The sequence below is a fragment of the Manacus vitellinus genome, unplaced genomic scaffold (assembly GCF_001715985.3).
Source record: "Manacus vitellinus isolate BGI_N305 unplaced genomic scaffold, ASM171598v3 scaffold_1_pilon, whole genome shotgun sequence".
Lineage (NCBI taxonomy): Eukaryota > Metazoa > Chordata > Aves > Passeriformes > Pipridae > Manacus > Manacus vitellinus.
In genome coordinates, this window is record NW_021939396.1 from 43,244,202 (window position 1) to 43,259,973 (window position 15,772).

Here is a 15,772-nt window from a genome sequence, read left to right on the forward strand (position 1 = left end):
AGTACAACGTGGCTCTAGCTGTTGAACTTCTTGTTTATCAGATCACTTTGGTTGGTATTTTTATAAACACATTACTGTCCTCGAAAATGCTCTCTAGCTTTGACTTTCAGAAAGTTCCTGTTATGGTAGGGTATGACACTTATTGTGCAGGGAATGAACTTTCAGATATTTTACTGAAAGAAGGATGGGCAACAGAACCTCAATCTGTCTATGGAGAAAATTAGTAACATTTGAAGTGAAAAGTTTTCTATGGTTTATTTTGATAAATATTAATACATGTATGTTTTTACTTTAGGAACATGGTTCTGGCTGAGCGCTGTGTACTGCTTAGTGCTGAAATCTTAAAAAGTCAAAGTAAATATTCAGAGGCAGCTGCTCTTCTGATTCGTTTAACCAGTGAGGTAAAACTTGGTATATTTTTGCACTCCTGCCCTCTCCCTATTTGTTTTCTTACCCAAGCACTTCTAGGTTACGTTCTGATTCTTGTCCTACAATATTTTCTAGACAAAGGTAGCAAATGAGCAGGTATAGAGCATGAAGTGAAGAAAACTGTTTACACTGTAAGTGAAGGAACTAGTACAGTTATTCTTTTTCTTTCTAGTCAAGTAACTTGTTTGACTTCTTTAACCATGCTAAATGTGTTATCTTTGGCTTTATAACTAATTTTCTTTGACATCTGCTTAGCTCTTGGATAGTGTATTTCCAGTTTAAGAACTCGTGTGTTAAAAGTATTAGCATGACTTCCCAGAGCCATAATGGATACTCTTCTATATATAATCAAAAGTTCTTTATAGTTTAAGTAAGGCATAGCTCAGCTGTTTTGAACCATTAGGATCTTATTGCATAAGTGGAAGCTGTGATATTAATTGGTGGAAATTAAGCATGGAATTAGCTTCTAACCTAGAAATTGTCTTGCTTGAAAAAGAGCAAAACAAAATGTAATGCCAGTAATAGTATGGCATTTCCTTTGTAGCTTAGAGGAAAGTCTAACTGGCAGTTAGTTCTGACTTTGTGGCTAGCTGCACCATGTGTGATGCCTCTGAGACTTTTCTGGGATAGATTGAGCATGGAATAAATGTTCTGTAGCTTCATTCTTGTCCTTTCAATTTAAGTTTGCTACCAACATTTATGAGAGCAGAATATTTAAGCAAAGAATTTTAGTACTATTGGCTCTACACAATCATTTTACAACTTAAAAGTACATGTAGTATGCCTGTGGTGCCTTTTTGTAGTTGCAAGGAAAATCTTCATAGGATACTATATAGGTGTCCCAGAGTATATTTGTAGTCCAGACACATACTTGAACTCAGTGCTATCAGTGATGGCCAACTGTGTTAAAATCAAATAGATCTGTTCTGAGGAGTTAAAACAATATAGCTGTATCTTGACAGGAGAAGAGAATGGGGAAATAATAAGAAATTATACTTTATTAAGAAATGATCCAGGTTCTTGTGATACAAATTCACCAAATTCCATTGCTCCCTTTATTTTTCCTTCATCCTTTTAGAGGTCTTACTTTTTATTTCTAGCCTTAATATCTGCAGGGGGAGGGAAGGGAAAGAGTAGCAGAGTGCTTCAGAGGTAATGGTAGGTGTTAGAAACTGTAGCCTGAGTAACTGCAAAAGCAGAAAATAGTTCTTTTGTCACTCATACTGAAACAGGCTTGTATATAAATCTCTCCATTTGAAAAAAATAGAAACATGATGATATTGAACATTAGACATATATGAGTGAAAAATAGTTCTAGTCTTATTTTTTTTTATGCTCACCTGTGCATATAATGGTTTTATATAAAAGAATCTTCAACCTCACAGTACTATTGCACTTACTGTCCGCCTTACCATTAAAACAAGGCCACTGTTATTTTTGCTTGTATTCAACTCTGAGGTCTAATTCTTCTTTTTCTTTTTCAATAGGATTCAGATCTTCGCAGTGCACTCCTGTTGGAGCAGGCAGCCCATTGTTTTATAAACATGAAAAGTCCCATGGTTAGAAAGTTTGCATTTCATATGATATTGGCTGGCCACAGGTTTAGTAAAGCAGGCCAGGTAAGTATTATCTTTCCACATGGACAATATGGCCAGTATTTGATACTTGAAAAACATGTTGAGTATAAATCTGGAAAAAGATGCTTGGTTTCTTTAGTGGCAGCAGTATTTAGCTCTTTGATCCTCTGAAAATGACTTCTGCATTGGTCAGCTTAGCCTTTTACTTCTGTATTTGAAGTAATGCTGAAGATCACGGACTTGAAACTTAAGTGATGTGTCATTTCTGGGTCTCATTTTGTACACAGTAAAATACAAGACTTTTTATTTGAGCAAAAGAGTATTTTTACTCTTGAGATAAGAGTGAATTGCAGGAGTTAAGTATTTGTTAAACTTTATTTATTAGAATAATAGCAAAATTTAGATATCTGTTTTTCCCGGTGCCTTAAATATACGTGAGTTTTATTTGAGAGGCAGATATGTGAGCATATACAAGACAAACTTAAGTGTCTCTTTGTGGCTGCCTAGGCTTTAGCAGTAATTAAACCAATACACATCAAATTGTTTTTACCTCCATTCGCTTTCCTTTGCAGGCAGCTCTCTCTAGCTACGGTAAATAAACTGATAGTCTGTTGGACAGAACATGTGTACTTTGTTTCTGCCTCAGTTGTGGGACGCACTTTCTAAAGATAGCTTGTGCTTGATTCCTGCTGAGGTTGTTATTGCAAAAGAATACAGGAGAACACAGGCATCAAAATTCTGTTTGAAACAAAGACTTATGGCCTTGGATTTTTTTTCTCCCACTCTGCTCAATCTCAGTTTCATTGTCCTGGTAAGGACCAAAGAAAGTATTGTTGTATACTTGGCTTCTATGATGTGAAGAATAGTAGGAATTCTTCCTCCCTTTCTTGGTTTTCTTCATGTAGTAGTTTCCCTGTCTTGTTATGACAGTACAGTACAGTACTGACAGCTATTGATCAGAGTTTTTTGCCTGGAAAAGTGCATGCATTTTTGTAAGTTTTGACTTCGTGTGACAGCTCTCTTGTTGTTTATCTCTGATGTTTGTAGAAACTCTGGTTTCCAAGAAATACTTTTTCAGTGTCACAGGAAATGTAGGTTGTTTTTTTCTTTTTCATATCCTTAGAGGCACCAAAATATAAAATACTACTGAAGAGAAGTCAGCCAGGCTGCTTGACTGCATACTATAATAACTTATTTTAAAGTGTCATTAGTATGTGCTGATGTTAAGGATTTACTGTTCGTACTTTGCTGTCATCATCATACCAATTTGAACATATCTTAGATTTTTTTTTCCCACTACTGCTGTAAATATGGGACTGCTGTTCCCATTTTTCAGAAGCTGAGACTTATCTATACAGTGAATGTCTGTGCAGCTGTTCAATACCTAGATTTGGGACTGAGTGCTCAGGTCCTGATGTATGTGCAGGAAAGGAACTGTGGAGCTGATTGGGAATGGAACATCTATCTCCCAATGGCTCATATGATGGGTAACTTTTCTTATATGTTCTGTAGGGCTGTGTTTTGTTGGTTTGCTTGGCATGGATTTTGTCCCAGATATGTCTGCTGAGCAACAGTTGACTTAGAGTGTCACACTGAAAGTTCAGTTACAGAGTGGAATGAGAAGTGTTAAATCTAGCTTATGTCCTGAGGCTTGGCAGTAGAGCTCTGTCAGCTTTAGCAGTCAGTACTAGAGCAACACAGCACTGTTTTTGAAAGCAGTCTTTTCTTGTTATTTGCTTTTTAATCTTGCTGCCTGTTACCCTAGTCTTTAAAAACATGAACTTAATCTGGAGGCTAGGCTCCATACTGTAAGAATGAACGCTTCTGTGCTTCCATTAGCATCGACCAGGTGCTACAAGGTCTAGTTCTGCAAACATTACACTTAGCAGCGGGGGTGGTAAAAACTACAGTAACTTTTCTGACTTACTGTTCAATCTTCATAATGTTATAATTACAATCAGTGGATAATGGGATTATTTGAGAAATTAACTAGTTTTTTTCTTGCAGAAAAAACACGCCTTACGTTGCTACTGTCAAGCCATGCAGGTTTACAAGGGGAAAGGCTGGTCTCTTGCAGAAGACCATATTAACTTCACTATTGGCCGTCAGTCCTTTACGCTTCGTCAGCTGGACAATGCTGTCTCTGCCTTCAGGCATATTTTGATCAATGACAGTAAACAACCTCCAGCTCAGCAAGGAGCTTTTTTAAGAGAATATCTTTATGTTTATAAGGTAAATGACTACATTGTCTTCGTTCCTTGAGTAATCAGTAATTTTATTAGCACTGGTTTTCTACTAAGTCATTAAATGATTTTCTGTCTTACCTGCTGTGTCCCAGGGTTGTTTTTTATCTAGTTGATGTGTTAATTTTTTATGTCAGGCTTCAAAAAACCCATATACACTGCATCTCATATATGTAGTAAGTGCACTTTCACTGATTGGTGTTGGTGTCTGTTATTACAACAGTGTATGTTGTAATGTATGTATTTTTATTAAAATGAAGTCTTCTTTTTAAGGTCACAGCTGAATTCCAGGTTATGATAGTTCAGTAGCTTTTTAGAGGAAGTGGATCTGTTTTGTTCAATTTATAATTTTTGAGGCTTTTGATAGTAAATACGTCATAAAGACTAGGTAGCTCTGTCACCCTCCATGTTACAGTGAATTTTATTCTTTAATATGTGTATTTATAGATCGAGTGACTCACTGAGTTGGCTGTAAGTTCATGAGTGATTCTGGATTGCAATATATACCCTATACATTATGGGGTGTTCACTGCTGTTATCACCATGCCAGTTGCTACCATGTAGATACCTACTGTATTTTAAAGCTTATAAACAGAATTTCTGTGGTGTTTGCTAAGTTATGGTAGACCTTACAAAAGACTGGTGTTTGAGTCTTTTGTCTCAGCTGTGGTGAGAATCTTGTTTGGTGGTGGTGGGGTAGTTAGTGCAGTTTATCAAATTCTGAGTTAGAGTCAAGCTTTGCATCAAATAACGCTTGTAATGCAACCACAACAGGGATTAGAGCGATGGATTAAAATAATTATTCTCCTTTTTCCATAAAGATTTCACAAACTGTTAATTCTTATTGAATGAAAAAAATTCTCCTTCAGACTGTCAAAATAGTTAACGGAAATTATACCATTTTAAAAGTGCTCCCTGTTCAAACATTGAGTGCTTTTAACTTGGCTTCCTTATCGTTCAGCCATTGCTAATGTACAGCGTGGAGATCCATGTATTTGCCTAATGGCATGATGCTGTTTTTTTTCCTCCTTTGCTCCAGAATGCAACCCAGCTATCACCTGATGGTCCCTTGCCACAGCTTCCTTTACCATATATTAACAGCTCAGCAACCCGTGTTTTCTTCGGGCATGATCGAAGACCAGCAGAAGGTTAGAAAATCTTATGTGAACAGATTGAAGTCCCTTATTTGGGGAACCAAAATATATGCAACACTTGATGTTATTTAAAAAAATTCTGTCATTATGTAAAACTAATGTGACGGGGTAACTTCTTAAAAAATATTTTGAAAGAAAAGCTTATACTTGCTAGATGTTTCCAGACTTCCTGTGTAAACACGAAATCCATGTATGTGGTTGTGCTGACTACCACTGTTTTTCATACCTGGAAAGCTTCAATGCAAGTCTGTAATGAACTTCATGAAAGGGATTATTAATGCTTTAGCAAATGCTAGGTGCTAGTGGCAGTGCTAGAAATTAGCAGTTAACTTGCTCTTGGATTAAACGTTTGAAACACTTTGATTCCTGAATGTAAAGAAATTATTACATAAACCATGGCTGTACTGTGGGGCTCTAGTCCATCCTAAAGTAAAAATTATCTGTAACCTGAGTATACCATGTAGCATGCTATAATCTGGGAAGTCCACAATTTCCAAATACAACTATACTCAAATTATTCTCAGTATTGTCTTCCATTGTGTATTTCAAGTTGCCTTGCAATTCACTGTCTTAAATCAATTGTAACATAAAAATGGTAGTGACCTCTAGAACTTGAAATATTTTAAGAATACTTACCAAACCGCCAGAGGAGCCCTGTGTTGCAGCTTTTCTTGTCTTCTAAAACTGCCGTACTCCTACCAGGTGAAAAGCAGGCAGCTACGCACATAAGTCTGGATCAGGAGTATGACTCAGAATCATCACAACAGTGGAAGGAGCTTGAAGAGCAGGTTGTGTCTGTGGTAAATAAAGGAACAATACCTTCAAACTTTCAACCAACACAGTTCTGTTTAAATCGCTACTCGGATAACTCCAAATTTCCGCTTGCTGTGATAGAAGGTAAAGTCAAGATTTTTACGCTTCACTAATAAAGAAATAAAGTGAGTTAGGTAAATTTGTACAGTATTTCCTGTCTTACTGTAGACTTGAACCAACGTTCTTGTGCAAGTTGTTTGCACGTGAATGCTGTGAGATAAGTGAACCTTCAGATTGTGAGGGGGAAGGCCTGTTGTCATTATTTTCTTGCACTTTCTTAATAGAACCAATAACTGTAGAAGTGTCCTTCCGAAACCCTCTCAAAGTTCCACTTCTTTTGACTGACCTTTCATTGCTGTGGAAGTTTCAACCTAAAGACTTCAATGCAAAGCACGATGGAGAAACAAAAGAGCAGGTAAGGAAAGCTTCATTCTTTTTCAACCCAAACCAAATAGCTACAGTTATGGAGTACATATTAAGTATTCAAAATTCTGTAATATGAAAACATTTAAGTGTAAGAATTAAACATTATGCTTTAAGTGTAAATTAAAAAAAAATTACTTACAAGATTTCATTGCATGTGTACTACGTCTGTTTTGAGTCTCGCTAGCCTTGACCAGCAAAAATGAATTGCAGTGTCAATAGATAAATTATCAAATACCTTTTTCTTATTTGAACTAGTGTGCATAGTGAAATGTGTGTTCTGAAAAACCGCTCATATGACATAGGAACATCTTGGTATCTCAATTAGAAGAAAAATGAAAATGTATTAAAAATGTATGTTTTGAACACTCTAGATGGATAATTTTACTACTGTTTAACTTAATGTTTCAACTAATGCTGCCAAAACCTCTGAGGGAATGTTGTTACATTGTTTTAAGGGTTTTAATATGTTCTAATACTGAATATTACAGTAAATTCCTAAATATCTTGGTTTTCTGGCCAAAAGCATTTGGAACATAGTGGTCTCTAAAGGTGCTGTAAGTGCTTACAGAGTTATAAACATGGTTTCATATAACGAGTCTCAAGGCTTACAATACACTTTCCTTTCTGTTCTGTTCTGAACTGCTGCTTTAATGATATGATAAATGCTTCTGTGAATATCAGTGAAACTGACTGGGAATGGTTCCAATTTATAGTGCTAAATCTTAAATTTCTTCTTAAAAATGTTTACTGAGCTCTCAAGCTGCTTTTTTAATTCAGAAATCCTGAGAAGCTGGGCATGCAGCACATGCTTGTCCTAACTGTCTGCAGTTTGAAATTTCTATGCTTTTTTTCTCCTGAACACTTTAGGAAAGGTGTTAGAGGTATCATTTATGGCACTTTCTCTGCTTGGGAGTAATACAATCTAAAAAACTGTTTCTTCTTTTCAGGGAATGTGTGATGAAGATATGGTAGGGACTGAAGCAATAGCAGAGTTTTTAATTAATAGTGAGGAGACAAAAGTGGTAAGTACTGTACCTTGTTTTAAAAATGATCTTTTCAGTGTTGAACCCTAGAGTGGAATTCAGACTTGTTATGATATGAACTTAATGCTAAACTTACAGAAGGCATGACTGATTCAGAAGTTCCATTACTTCATGTATCTCATCAATGTGTATAAATATCTGAAGGAGGATGTGACAGGACTAGAGGCAGTGGGTACAAGAGGCACCACCTGAACATCAGAAAACACTTATTTTATTTTTTTAACTGTGATGGTGCGTGAGCACTTGGCACAGGCTGCCCAGAGAGATTGTGAAGTCTCCATCTTTGGAGATGTTAAAAGCCATTTGGCTGAGGTCCTGGGCAGCTGATTCTAGGTTGCCCTGCTTGAGCAGGGAAGTTGGACAAAATAACCTCCAAAGGTCTATTCTACTTAAACCATTTTATGACTCTGCCTCTGTTAAGCACAATAAAAATTAACTTTTAGGATTTTTTTCCTAATGTAATGAGCATTTCTCAGCTGTGACCTGATTTGGTAAATACTGTGTATGAAATTTTGAATCCAGTAAGTGATATGTAGTTATTGATGCAGTTACATCTGACACACTTGTAAGGTAAATGTAGCTGTGAGTGTGTTTAGCAACTGGACATTTAAATGTAATAATACTTCTTTCTAGTAGCAACAACAACAAAAATTTAACATATCTCCACAGGCAAGACTAAAGCTCTTTCCCCATCAAACAGGGGAGCTACATATTCTGGGAGTCGTTTATAATCTTGGCACTGTTCAAGGTGCTGTGACATTAGATGGAATAGATCCTTCTATTGGATTACAGTCAGGTAAGTGTGTCACTACCTTAAGTTGTGTGTCTCTGGAAGGGCGAGGCATGGCTTCTGCAGTAGAACTAAATTCTAGTGTTTGACTATCATGATGCAAGGCCTTCCATCAAGTAGGGGTGTAGAAATAAGGGAAACAACTGAAATGTGAAAAGAGTGGATTGGCACCTCTAGGAATCCCATGAGGAGGGATGCCAGACCCATATGCTATTACTCTTTTTAAATCTGTGGAAATTCTGAAACCAGTAAAAAATCTAAATTTAAATATTCCGTCTCTGCCATGTTGACTCTATAACAACTTTCATTGACACTCTTGGCATTCAATTTTCTTCTGCATCTTTTTGCTTTGTTAACTTTCAACTTCTGTCTAAATTTTACACTGAAGTTCTTTTCATACATTCCCAAATTTAAATTTGGCTGATGTAATTTTATTTTTAGCATCTTGACTTGACTTCTCTTTCCGTTATACTAACATATAAATGGCTTATTAATTGCATGTTACTTGATCTGGTTTTTTGAGTCATTCATCTGAAACTGTCTCTTGCAGGGAAAACTTAGTTTTTAGATGAAATGGGGATTAAAACACATTGGAAATTGTCTGAAAGAAATAATGAAGCTTGTTTATCTACAGACTGTAAACCTTTTCAGTAAAAAACATTTGGAGAGGTGGCTGTCTGAAGGAAATAATCCTTTAGGTGACTTCCAGCTTGGTGGAAACTGGGAAAGGATATAAATGCACCATGTCTGCTGCTCCCTGCCCTAGTTGTAGTCAAACTATTGAAGGGCAGAATTAGTCCACAACAGTGGGTGACTGGCTGTTTGAATTTGCAGTAGCCATGTCTGATGTGTGACAGTAAGCTTTGAATAGTTCTTTGTCAGTGATGCTGCTTAAACAATGAGCACCGCATGTGCCAAATAATAGAAAAATCAAAATTACTTTTGAGATTGGGTAGGGAGCTTTGGATCACTTCTCAGAAGAAAAGCTGAGTTACAAAAAAAGAAAAAAAATCAAATGTTTTAAATTTTTTTTCAGGAAAGTTTGTTTCCAATGGGTTATCTGTACGAGGAAGACAAGATTTAGAAATCCAAGGGCCTCGACTTAATAACACAAAAGAGGAAAAAACATCAATTAAATATGGACCCGATCGACGTTTAGATCCCATTATCACAGAGGAAATGCCTTTGTTGGAGGTGTGTAGCTACTTTCTATTGACAGTTTTGAGAAAATAGCTGAATACAGAGTTTATAAATGTAATTCTAACAGTGAAGTCTTGGACTTAATTAATGCCTAAATCTTTCCAGGTAATTTTTGAGCTGTCAGTGATGAACTTGTGTGGGCTTTTCCCAAGTGAAACTTGAAGCCTCAAAGTTAACATCCTTCTGAAACTGCAATATTCTGTTTAGAATTTTAGTTGGCAACAGCTTTTGTAGCCAGATTTCGAGGTGGGGGGGGAATGGGCAAAGAAGCTTTTTTTCTGTTTGCTTGCCATTCATCTAGAATATTTATTCCAGTTGGTTAATTAAAACACAGTGCATTTCCTTACTGGGGTTATGAAAGTGATCTAAGTGGTTAATGACAACACCTTACGGAGTTGGATAGTTCAGCTAGCCAGAACCTACAGTGATCATCTAGTCCAGCTGCCTGACCAAGTTACACTGTGTTAAGGGCATTGTCCAAACTGACAGGCTTGGGGCATTGACTACCTCTCTCAGAAGCCTGTTCCAGTGTTTGACCACCCTCTTGGTAAAGAAATGCATCGTAAAGTCCAGTTTGAATGTCCCCTGGTGCAGCTTTGAGCCATTCCCATGTGTCCTGTCACTGGATTTCAAGGAGAAGAGATCCGTGCCTCCCTCTCCACCTCCCCTCTTCGGGAAACTCTAGGCAGTAGTATAGTTTGAATGTGTTGGTGGTTGTTTCTTGGGGTACTCATAACTTGACTCAGTGTTCAGGCTTTTATTTTCTCCTTTTCTCTCCCATACAGGTATTCTTTATAAATTTTCCTACAGGGCTTCTCTGTGGAGAAATCAGAAAAGCATATGTAGAATTTGTGAACGTAAGCAAGTGTCCTCTTACTGCGCTGAAGGTTGTGTCCAAGCACCCAGAATTTTTCACTTTTGGTGGAAATACTGCTGTTCTAACGCCACTCAGTCCTTCAGCTTCTGAGAACTGCAGTGCTTACAAGACTGTTGTGACAGATCCTACCTCTGTGCGAACAGCACTGCTGTCTTCAGCTTCTTCTGCAGACTTTGGGGTTGGCACAGGAGGTTCACCTGAAGTAATACAGGTTCCACTTCCTGATGCTGTTCTTCTTCCTGGGGCTTCAGTGCAGCTGCCAATGTGGTTACGGGGACCAGATGAAGAAGGTGTTCATGAAATTAACTTCTTGTTTTACTATGAAAGTATTAAAAGACACTCAAAAATGTGGTAAGTTTTTTTTTAACCTACCTTTTTTGTCATACTTATTAGACACATTATAAACATTGTAACCATAGAAGTAAAACTTCATGAATTCTCACCATTGTTGCAATGATGTAAAAATGGCCAGTTATCTGCTATTCTAAGCAATGTTTTTCCTACTCTGTGGTCTAATATCCATATGAAATTATGTGGCCTACACTGCTTCCATTGAAGTAGTAATTATTAAAATATAATAGAAGGAAGGGTTAATGGAATTCTGTTAATACAAACCTTGTTTGTATTTAGTTTCTCTGCAAGCACATCTTTCTGAGGCATAGGGTGAAAAATCACGACTTAAATTGTTTCTGCATGTTATGAAACAAAATCTTGTCTACTTTGAATAAAAGATTTCGTTCTTAGTTAAAATGTGGTTAGTAATTGTATTGTGATGAAAGTTATTCTCTTTGGAGGTGTTAAATACCAAGTTTGACATGTATAGTCTTCATCTTGACAGAGTGGACAGTCAAGTTTGACACCACAAGCTAACAATTAGTGCTTTTTTTGAAATGTACTTGAAAAGGTAGCAAGTTGAGTTTTTATGTCCTACCTGTGTCTGAGGCTAAGGAGGTAGCTTTTTAGAGAAACATGTTCTTCAAAGGCCTTTGAAGAAGTAGTGCAGGCTATGAGGAGTGAACCTGGTGGTGTGGTTTAACTCCAGTTGCTCTTTCACTTCACCCCCCAGTGGGATGGGGGAGAGAATTGGAGGAGTAAAAGTAAGAAAACTTGTGAGTTGAGATAAAGACAGTTCAATAACTAAAGCAAAAGCTGTGCATGCAGTCAAAATAAAACAATTCACTACTTCCCATGGGCAGGCAGGTTTCCAGGAAAGCAGGGCTCCATCATGCATAATGGTTACTTGGAAAGACATATGCTGTTAGGCCAAACTTGTCCCTGAATAGGGAATTCATTCCTGTACAATGTTGAACTAATTTCTCCTCATAGTATTCAGAAATGGAGGTGTTTGAGAGATGGAAGATGGTTGTTTGGGGAATGTACATGTTCTCTACTGCACTGAAGTTTTGAGGGGATCTTAAGCAAAGTGCTCTGGTTTAAGAGTGCTCTTGTAGACTGAGCAGAGTTTTTAAATGTTCAAAAATTACTTAATTTGTGCCACCTGAAAGCTATATAGACATCTTTGTATCTGGTTATTAACTGCAAAACTGTTTATTTTGTAGATTGTGACATATGAAGTAGAATTTAGGAAGTCACTCTTTTCTTTTTTTTTTTCCCCCCTCTCAAAACAAGTGTCACATGATGATTCAACATATTTAGTAGGTAATGCATATCAAATTTTTCCATGCCTCTAAAATGTTTCCACATGGAAGTTACGGTAACCTAGAAGCTTCTACATGGGGAAAAACTCGTGTGTTTTGGTGATATCCAAGGATGGAACTTTACTCATCTCATAAAAAACAGGAAGATAACTTTTACAAAGGGCCTGCTGTCCTGAAGGTTGAGCATGCCTGGAAACAGGCGGAGTAGCAATGGTTTCATTCTAGAAGATTCCCTGTTCAGCAGAACTTGTTGAATGCAGTGGTATTCTAAGTGCTTTTTAGGAAATGCTTATGCAAGAGATGTGGCTAACTAATGAGCCTTCTATGACTTATTTACTCAAAAACTATTTTCCAAAGCATTTGGTGGCATTAATTAACTTAATGATATCCCTGTGCCAGTTGTCTTACACCTGGAATATTTCTGATGTATTTTCATGGTAACAGGTGAGCCTTTTTTTACAGTGTTTCATACTGGCTAAGAGGCTATGTTTGAACAGCACCTACTCATGAAGCATGGTTTTAAAAAATAGTATAGTTTTGATGTGGAGCTAAAAAAAAAAGTGTGTCTTTGGTTGAGATTAATAAATTGTCTAATGACCTTAGTATTGACAAACATATAAGCTAAATTTCTTGATGTGTTGTTCTAGGCAGAAGTCCTGGTTATTTAGAATGTTGTCTTTTTTTTTTTCTTTCCTTCCCTTCCCCTTCCCCCTCTTTTCCTAGTCATAGAGTATTAAGGCACACTGCGGTTATTTGTACCAGCCGGTCTCTGCACATTCGAGCTACTGTCTGCAGAAGTAATGCACTTGGAGATGAAGAAGGCAGAGGGGACAACATGCTGGTGTTTGTCGATGTAGAAAATATCAATACTGTAAGTTATTTTTAGTAATAATAATAACTGTTCTAAAGCTCAGCAGATGTGTCACACTTGGAACCAAGGCTCAAGTAAAAGGTTCTCCTACAGCAACTTTGCAAACACTAAATAAACTTGCATATTTGACCATTTCAATTACTGTTGGAAAAGTATTAACATTGTTACATCTCAACTCTCTGGAAGTCTGCCGTCCTAATCAAATTTCAGAACTATGGTTTGAAGTCTTTTTTAGGGGAGATTTATTCCAAATTGATGAATATTCTTGATGATTGCAACTTCCAAAATAGTTTTGAATGAGACAATGCCCTCTTCCACCTTTCAGTGGAAACACTGGTAAATTCAATGGTAATCTCAAAGACAAAAGTTAAACTCCAGCTTGAAGGAAGTTTGTGTTTGCATTTATAATCAAACTCTAAAGACATTTTTGCTAATATAATCCAAATACAGATCTGTCTGTTGTGATCTATTGACTTAGTAAAGCAGATGAAAATATTTCATTTTTCATACCACACTAATTTAAATCTTGTTTTTTTGGTAAAGCTGCTCTCATTTTTTCAATCGCAAAGCAAGGTAGTTGAATCCTCTGTTCACAGAGTTTTTAGACACTTAGTTGATAGTGGATTCACTGAGATGATTTGTCATTTTCTTTTAAAGGTGTGCACGTTCTTGTTCTTTTTTCAATTACTACAGTTAGTATTGTCCACTCCTCATTTAAGGAGGAAGGAATGTTTTTACAAAGTACTTACCACATTAACAATGTGAGGCTTACTTTTCCATTACCACCTCACTCTTTACGAGAAAGGAAACCAATTCTGAAAGCTACTTTTCATTGTGTATATATGTAAAAGCAAAATAAATCTTGAATTTCTAGGATTTGTGACCTAGCAATGTTCCTAAAGTAATCTTAGGAACTAAGTGGCCTTGTGGACAGTGTTCTGCATTGGAGTTAAACAAGCCTAGGTTTTGTTAAAGTTGTCTTGAACTAAAGCACAAACTTGTAGGTATTTTTCTGGGGGATATTTATTTTCTCTTTCTGTGGCTTTATTTACTGGAATCAGAAGTTACTGCGAGGTGGGACTGTTGTTTTACATTACAGTGAGTTTTAAATCTCTCCTTGTCTCTTAGTACTGCGTTATGGATGGTGTAAATAATGAGTTAAGATTCTAACAGTGCCACCTTGCACATCACAATTGTGATTGGTCTTATTTGACATTGCTTTTGTCTCTTCCTTAGAGTGAGACAGGCGTTAAGGAATTTCATATAGTGCAAGTTTCAAGTAATAGCAAGCACTGGAAGCTTCAAAAATCTGTTAACATCTCTGGAGACAAAGGTGTGTATCACCAAAATGATGGCAAGTCTAGGTCCTGCCTGATAAGAAGAGTTAAAAGAATCTTATGAGGAGCTGAATTTGGCTTTCAGAATAATTAGTTTCCAGAAGCTGAAGCCTTTCTTTTACTAGTGTTTCAAGAAAAGCATATTGTCAGATAACTTTTTCAGACTTCATTAATTTTAAAAATTAACTTAATTACAGGTAAATTATTTCTATGATGTTGTGCTCCTTGTCTGGGGTGGATGATAACTTGGCTTATAAGAAATGTGTTTCAGCATCCCTTACCTTTTAATGAATTATGTCAGTGTTGAATTTAACTGATTGACATATTTGGCAAGTGCTTTAAATATTCAGGTATTAGTAATATACCAAAATTGCTAGTGCTATATCCTACCTTAGCTAATGCAAGCTGCTAGTTGTTGACAAGGCTGACTGTCCCAGACAAAAAAAAGTTCTGTTATTGTATCTAAAGAATGTTACCTTTACTTGTATGCTGACATTTTACGTACCTAAAAATTAGTATAGACATATATTCTTCTTGTATGAATGTTGAGGGTGAACCAGTCAGATGATAAGCTGAATCTTTTGTCTTCCATTCCTTCGTTCTTTCTCTGCATCTCCTTTATGTATTATGGCTCACTTCCTCCTCTAGAAGGAGATGGAAGGGGTCAGCAGAAGATGGATCTTCTTTCTACCATCTTCTTTCTACCATGGCATGGCTCTGCCTGATTAGTTATGCTTGTTGGGTGTCATCAGTGTATTTCCTATTTGTGAATGTTCAAGGCTTACTTTTGTCTGAGGGACTCTGATTATGCTGAGGGTGAAAAAAATCTTGCAACCTTTTTCTTTCAGATACTAAACTTGCTAGCAGAGAGAGAGCAAAGTTATGTTTTAAAGCGGTCAGATGCAAAAACTCGGAAGGTAGGTTCTTTCCTGAATGTAGTAACCTTTTGAAGAAAATACTCTTTGGATACTGAATTCTGAAGTTATGACTTCTCATGATGCTAAAACAATGCCTTCTCTTTTTATCCCTTAGAAAATTACACATTTGCAGACATTGTCTTTGGAAATGAACAGGTAGGTGAATGGGTACAACTGTGTATTTTGTCCTGTGCAAGGTATCCTTCTCATGCGAAAGTATCCCAGTGAAAGCCTTTTTTAAAATTTAAAAATGGGAACAGTGCTTTCATATTTGGAAAGTTGAGTTTTGCGTATCAAAAACTTTTTGTCTCCTAGGTCAGCTCTCTTTGTTCAAAGAGAAGGTAAGGTAACAAGCTAGTGTATAGCCAGGTATTTTAAGATCCCAGCTCCACAGTCGAACTACTTTGGGATCATATTGCAGTGCTAGCTTTTTTGCT

General features: G+C 36.8%; 1 protein-coding gene across 5 annotated transcripts in view; it reads left to right on the top strand.

The window, feature by feature from the left end:
* TRAPPC8 (trafficking protein particle complex 8) overlaps nucleotides 1-15,772 on the top strand; it is a 51,315-nt gene that overhangs the window by 21,253 nt on the left and 14,290 nt on the right. For all 5 annotated transcript variants that reach the window (XM_029959298.1, XM_029959299.1, XM_029959300.1 and 2 more), the window contains 14 exons: nucleotides 296-401; nucleotides 1,917-2,048; nucleotides 4,014-4,238; nucleotides 5,289-5,397; nucleotides 6,106-6,300; nucleotides 6,501-6,631; nucleotides 7,590-7,664; nucleotides 8,355-8,481; nucleotides 9,512-9,669; nucleotides 10,461-10,903; nucleotides 12,934-13,081; nucleotides 14,318-14,414; nucleotides 15,267-15,335; nucleotides 15,451-15,491. In XM_029959298.1, coding sequence (XP_029815158.1) covers nucleotides 296-401; nucleotides 1,917-2,048; nucleotides 4,014-4,238; nucleotides 5,289-5,397; nucleotides 6,106-6,300; nucleotides 6,501-6,631; nucleotides 7,590-7,664; nucleotides 8,355-8,481; nucleotides 9,512-9,669; nucleotides 10,461-10,903; nucleotides 12,934-13,081; nucleotides 14,318-14,414; nucleotides 15,267-15,335; nucleotides 15,451-15,491 — 2,056 coding nt within the window. The remainder of the gene's footprint in view (nucleotides 1-295; nucleotides 402-1,916; nucleotides 2,049-4,013; nucleotides 4,239-5,288; nucleotides 5,398-6,105; nucleotides 6,301-6,500; nucleotides 6,632-7,589; nucleotides 7,665-8,354; nucleotides 8,482-9,511; nucleotides 9,670-10,460; nucleotides 10,904-12,933; nucleotides 13,082-14,317; nucleotides 14,415-15,266; nucleotides 15,336-15,450; nucleotides 15,492-15,772) is intronic.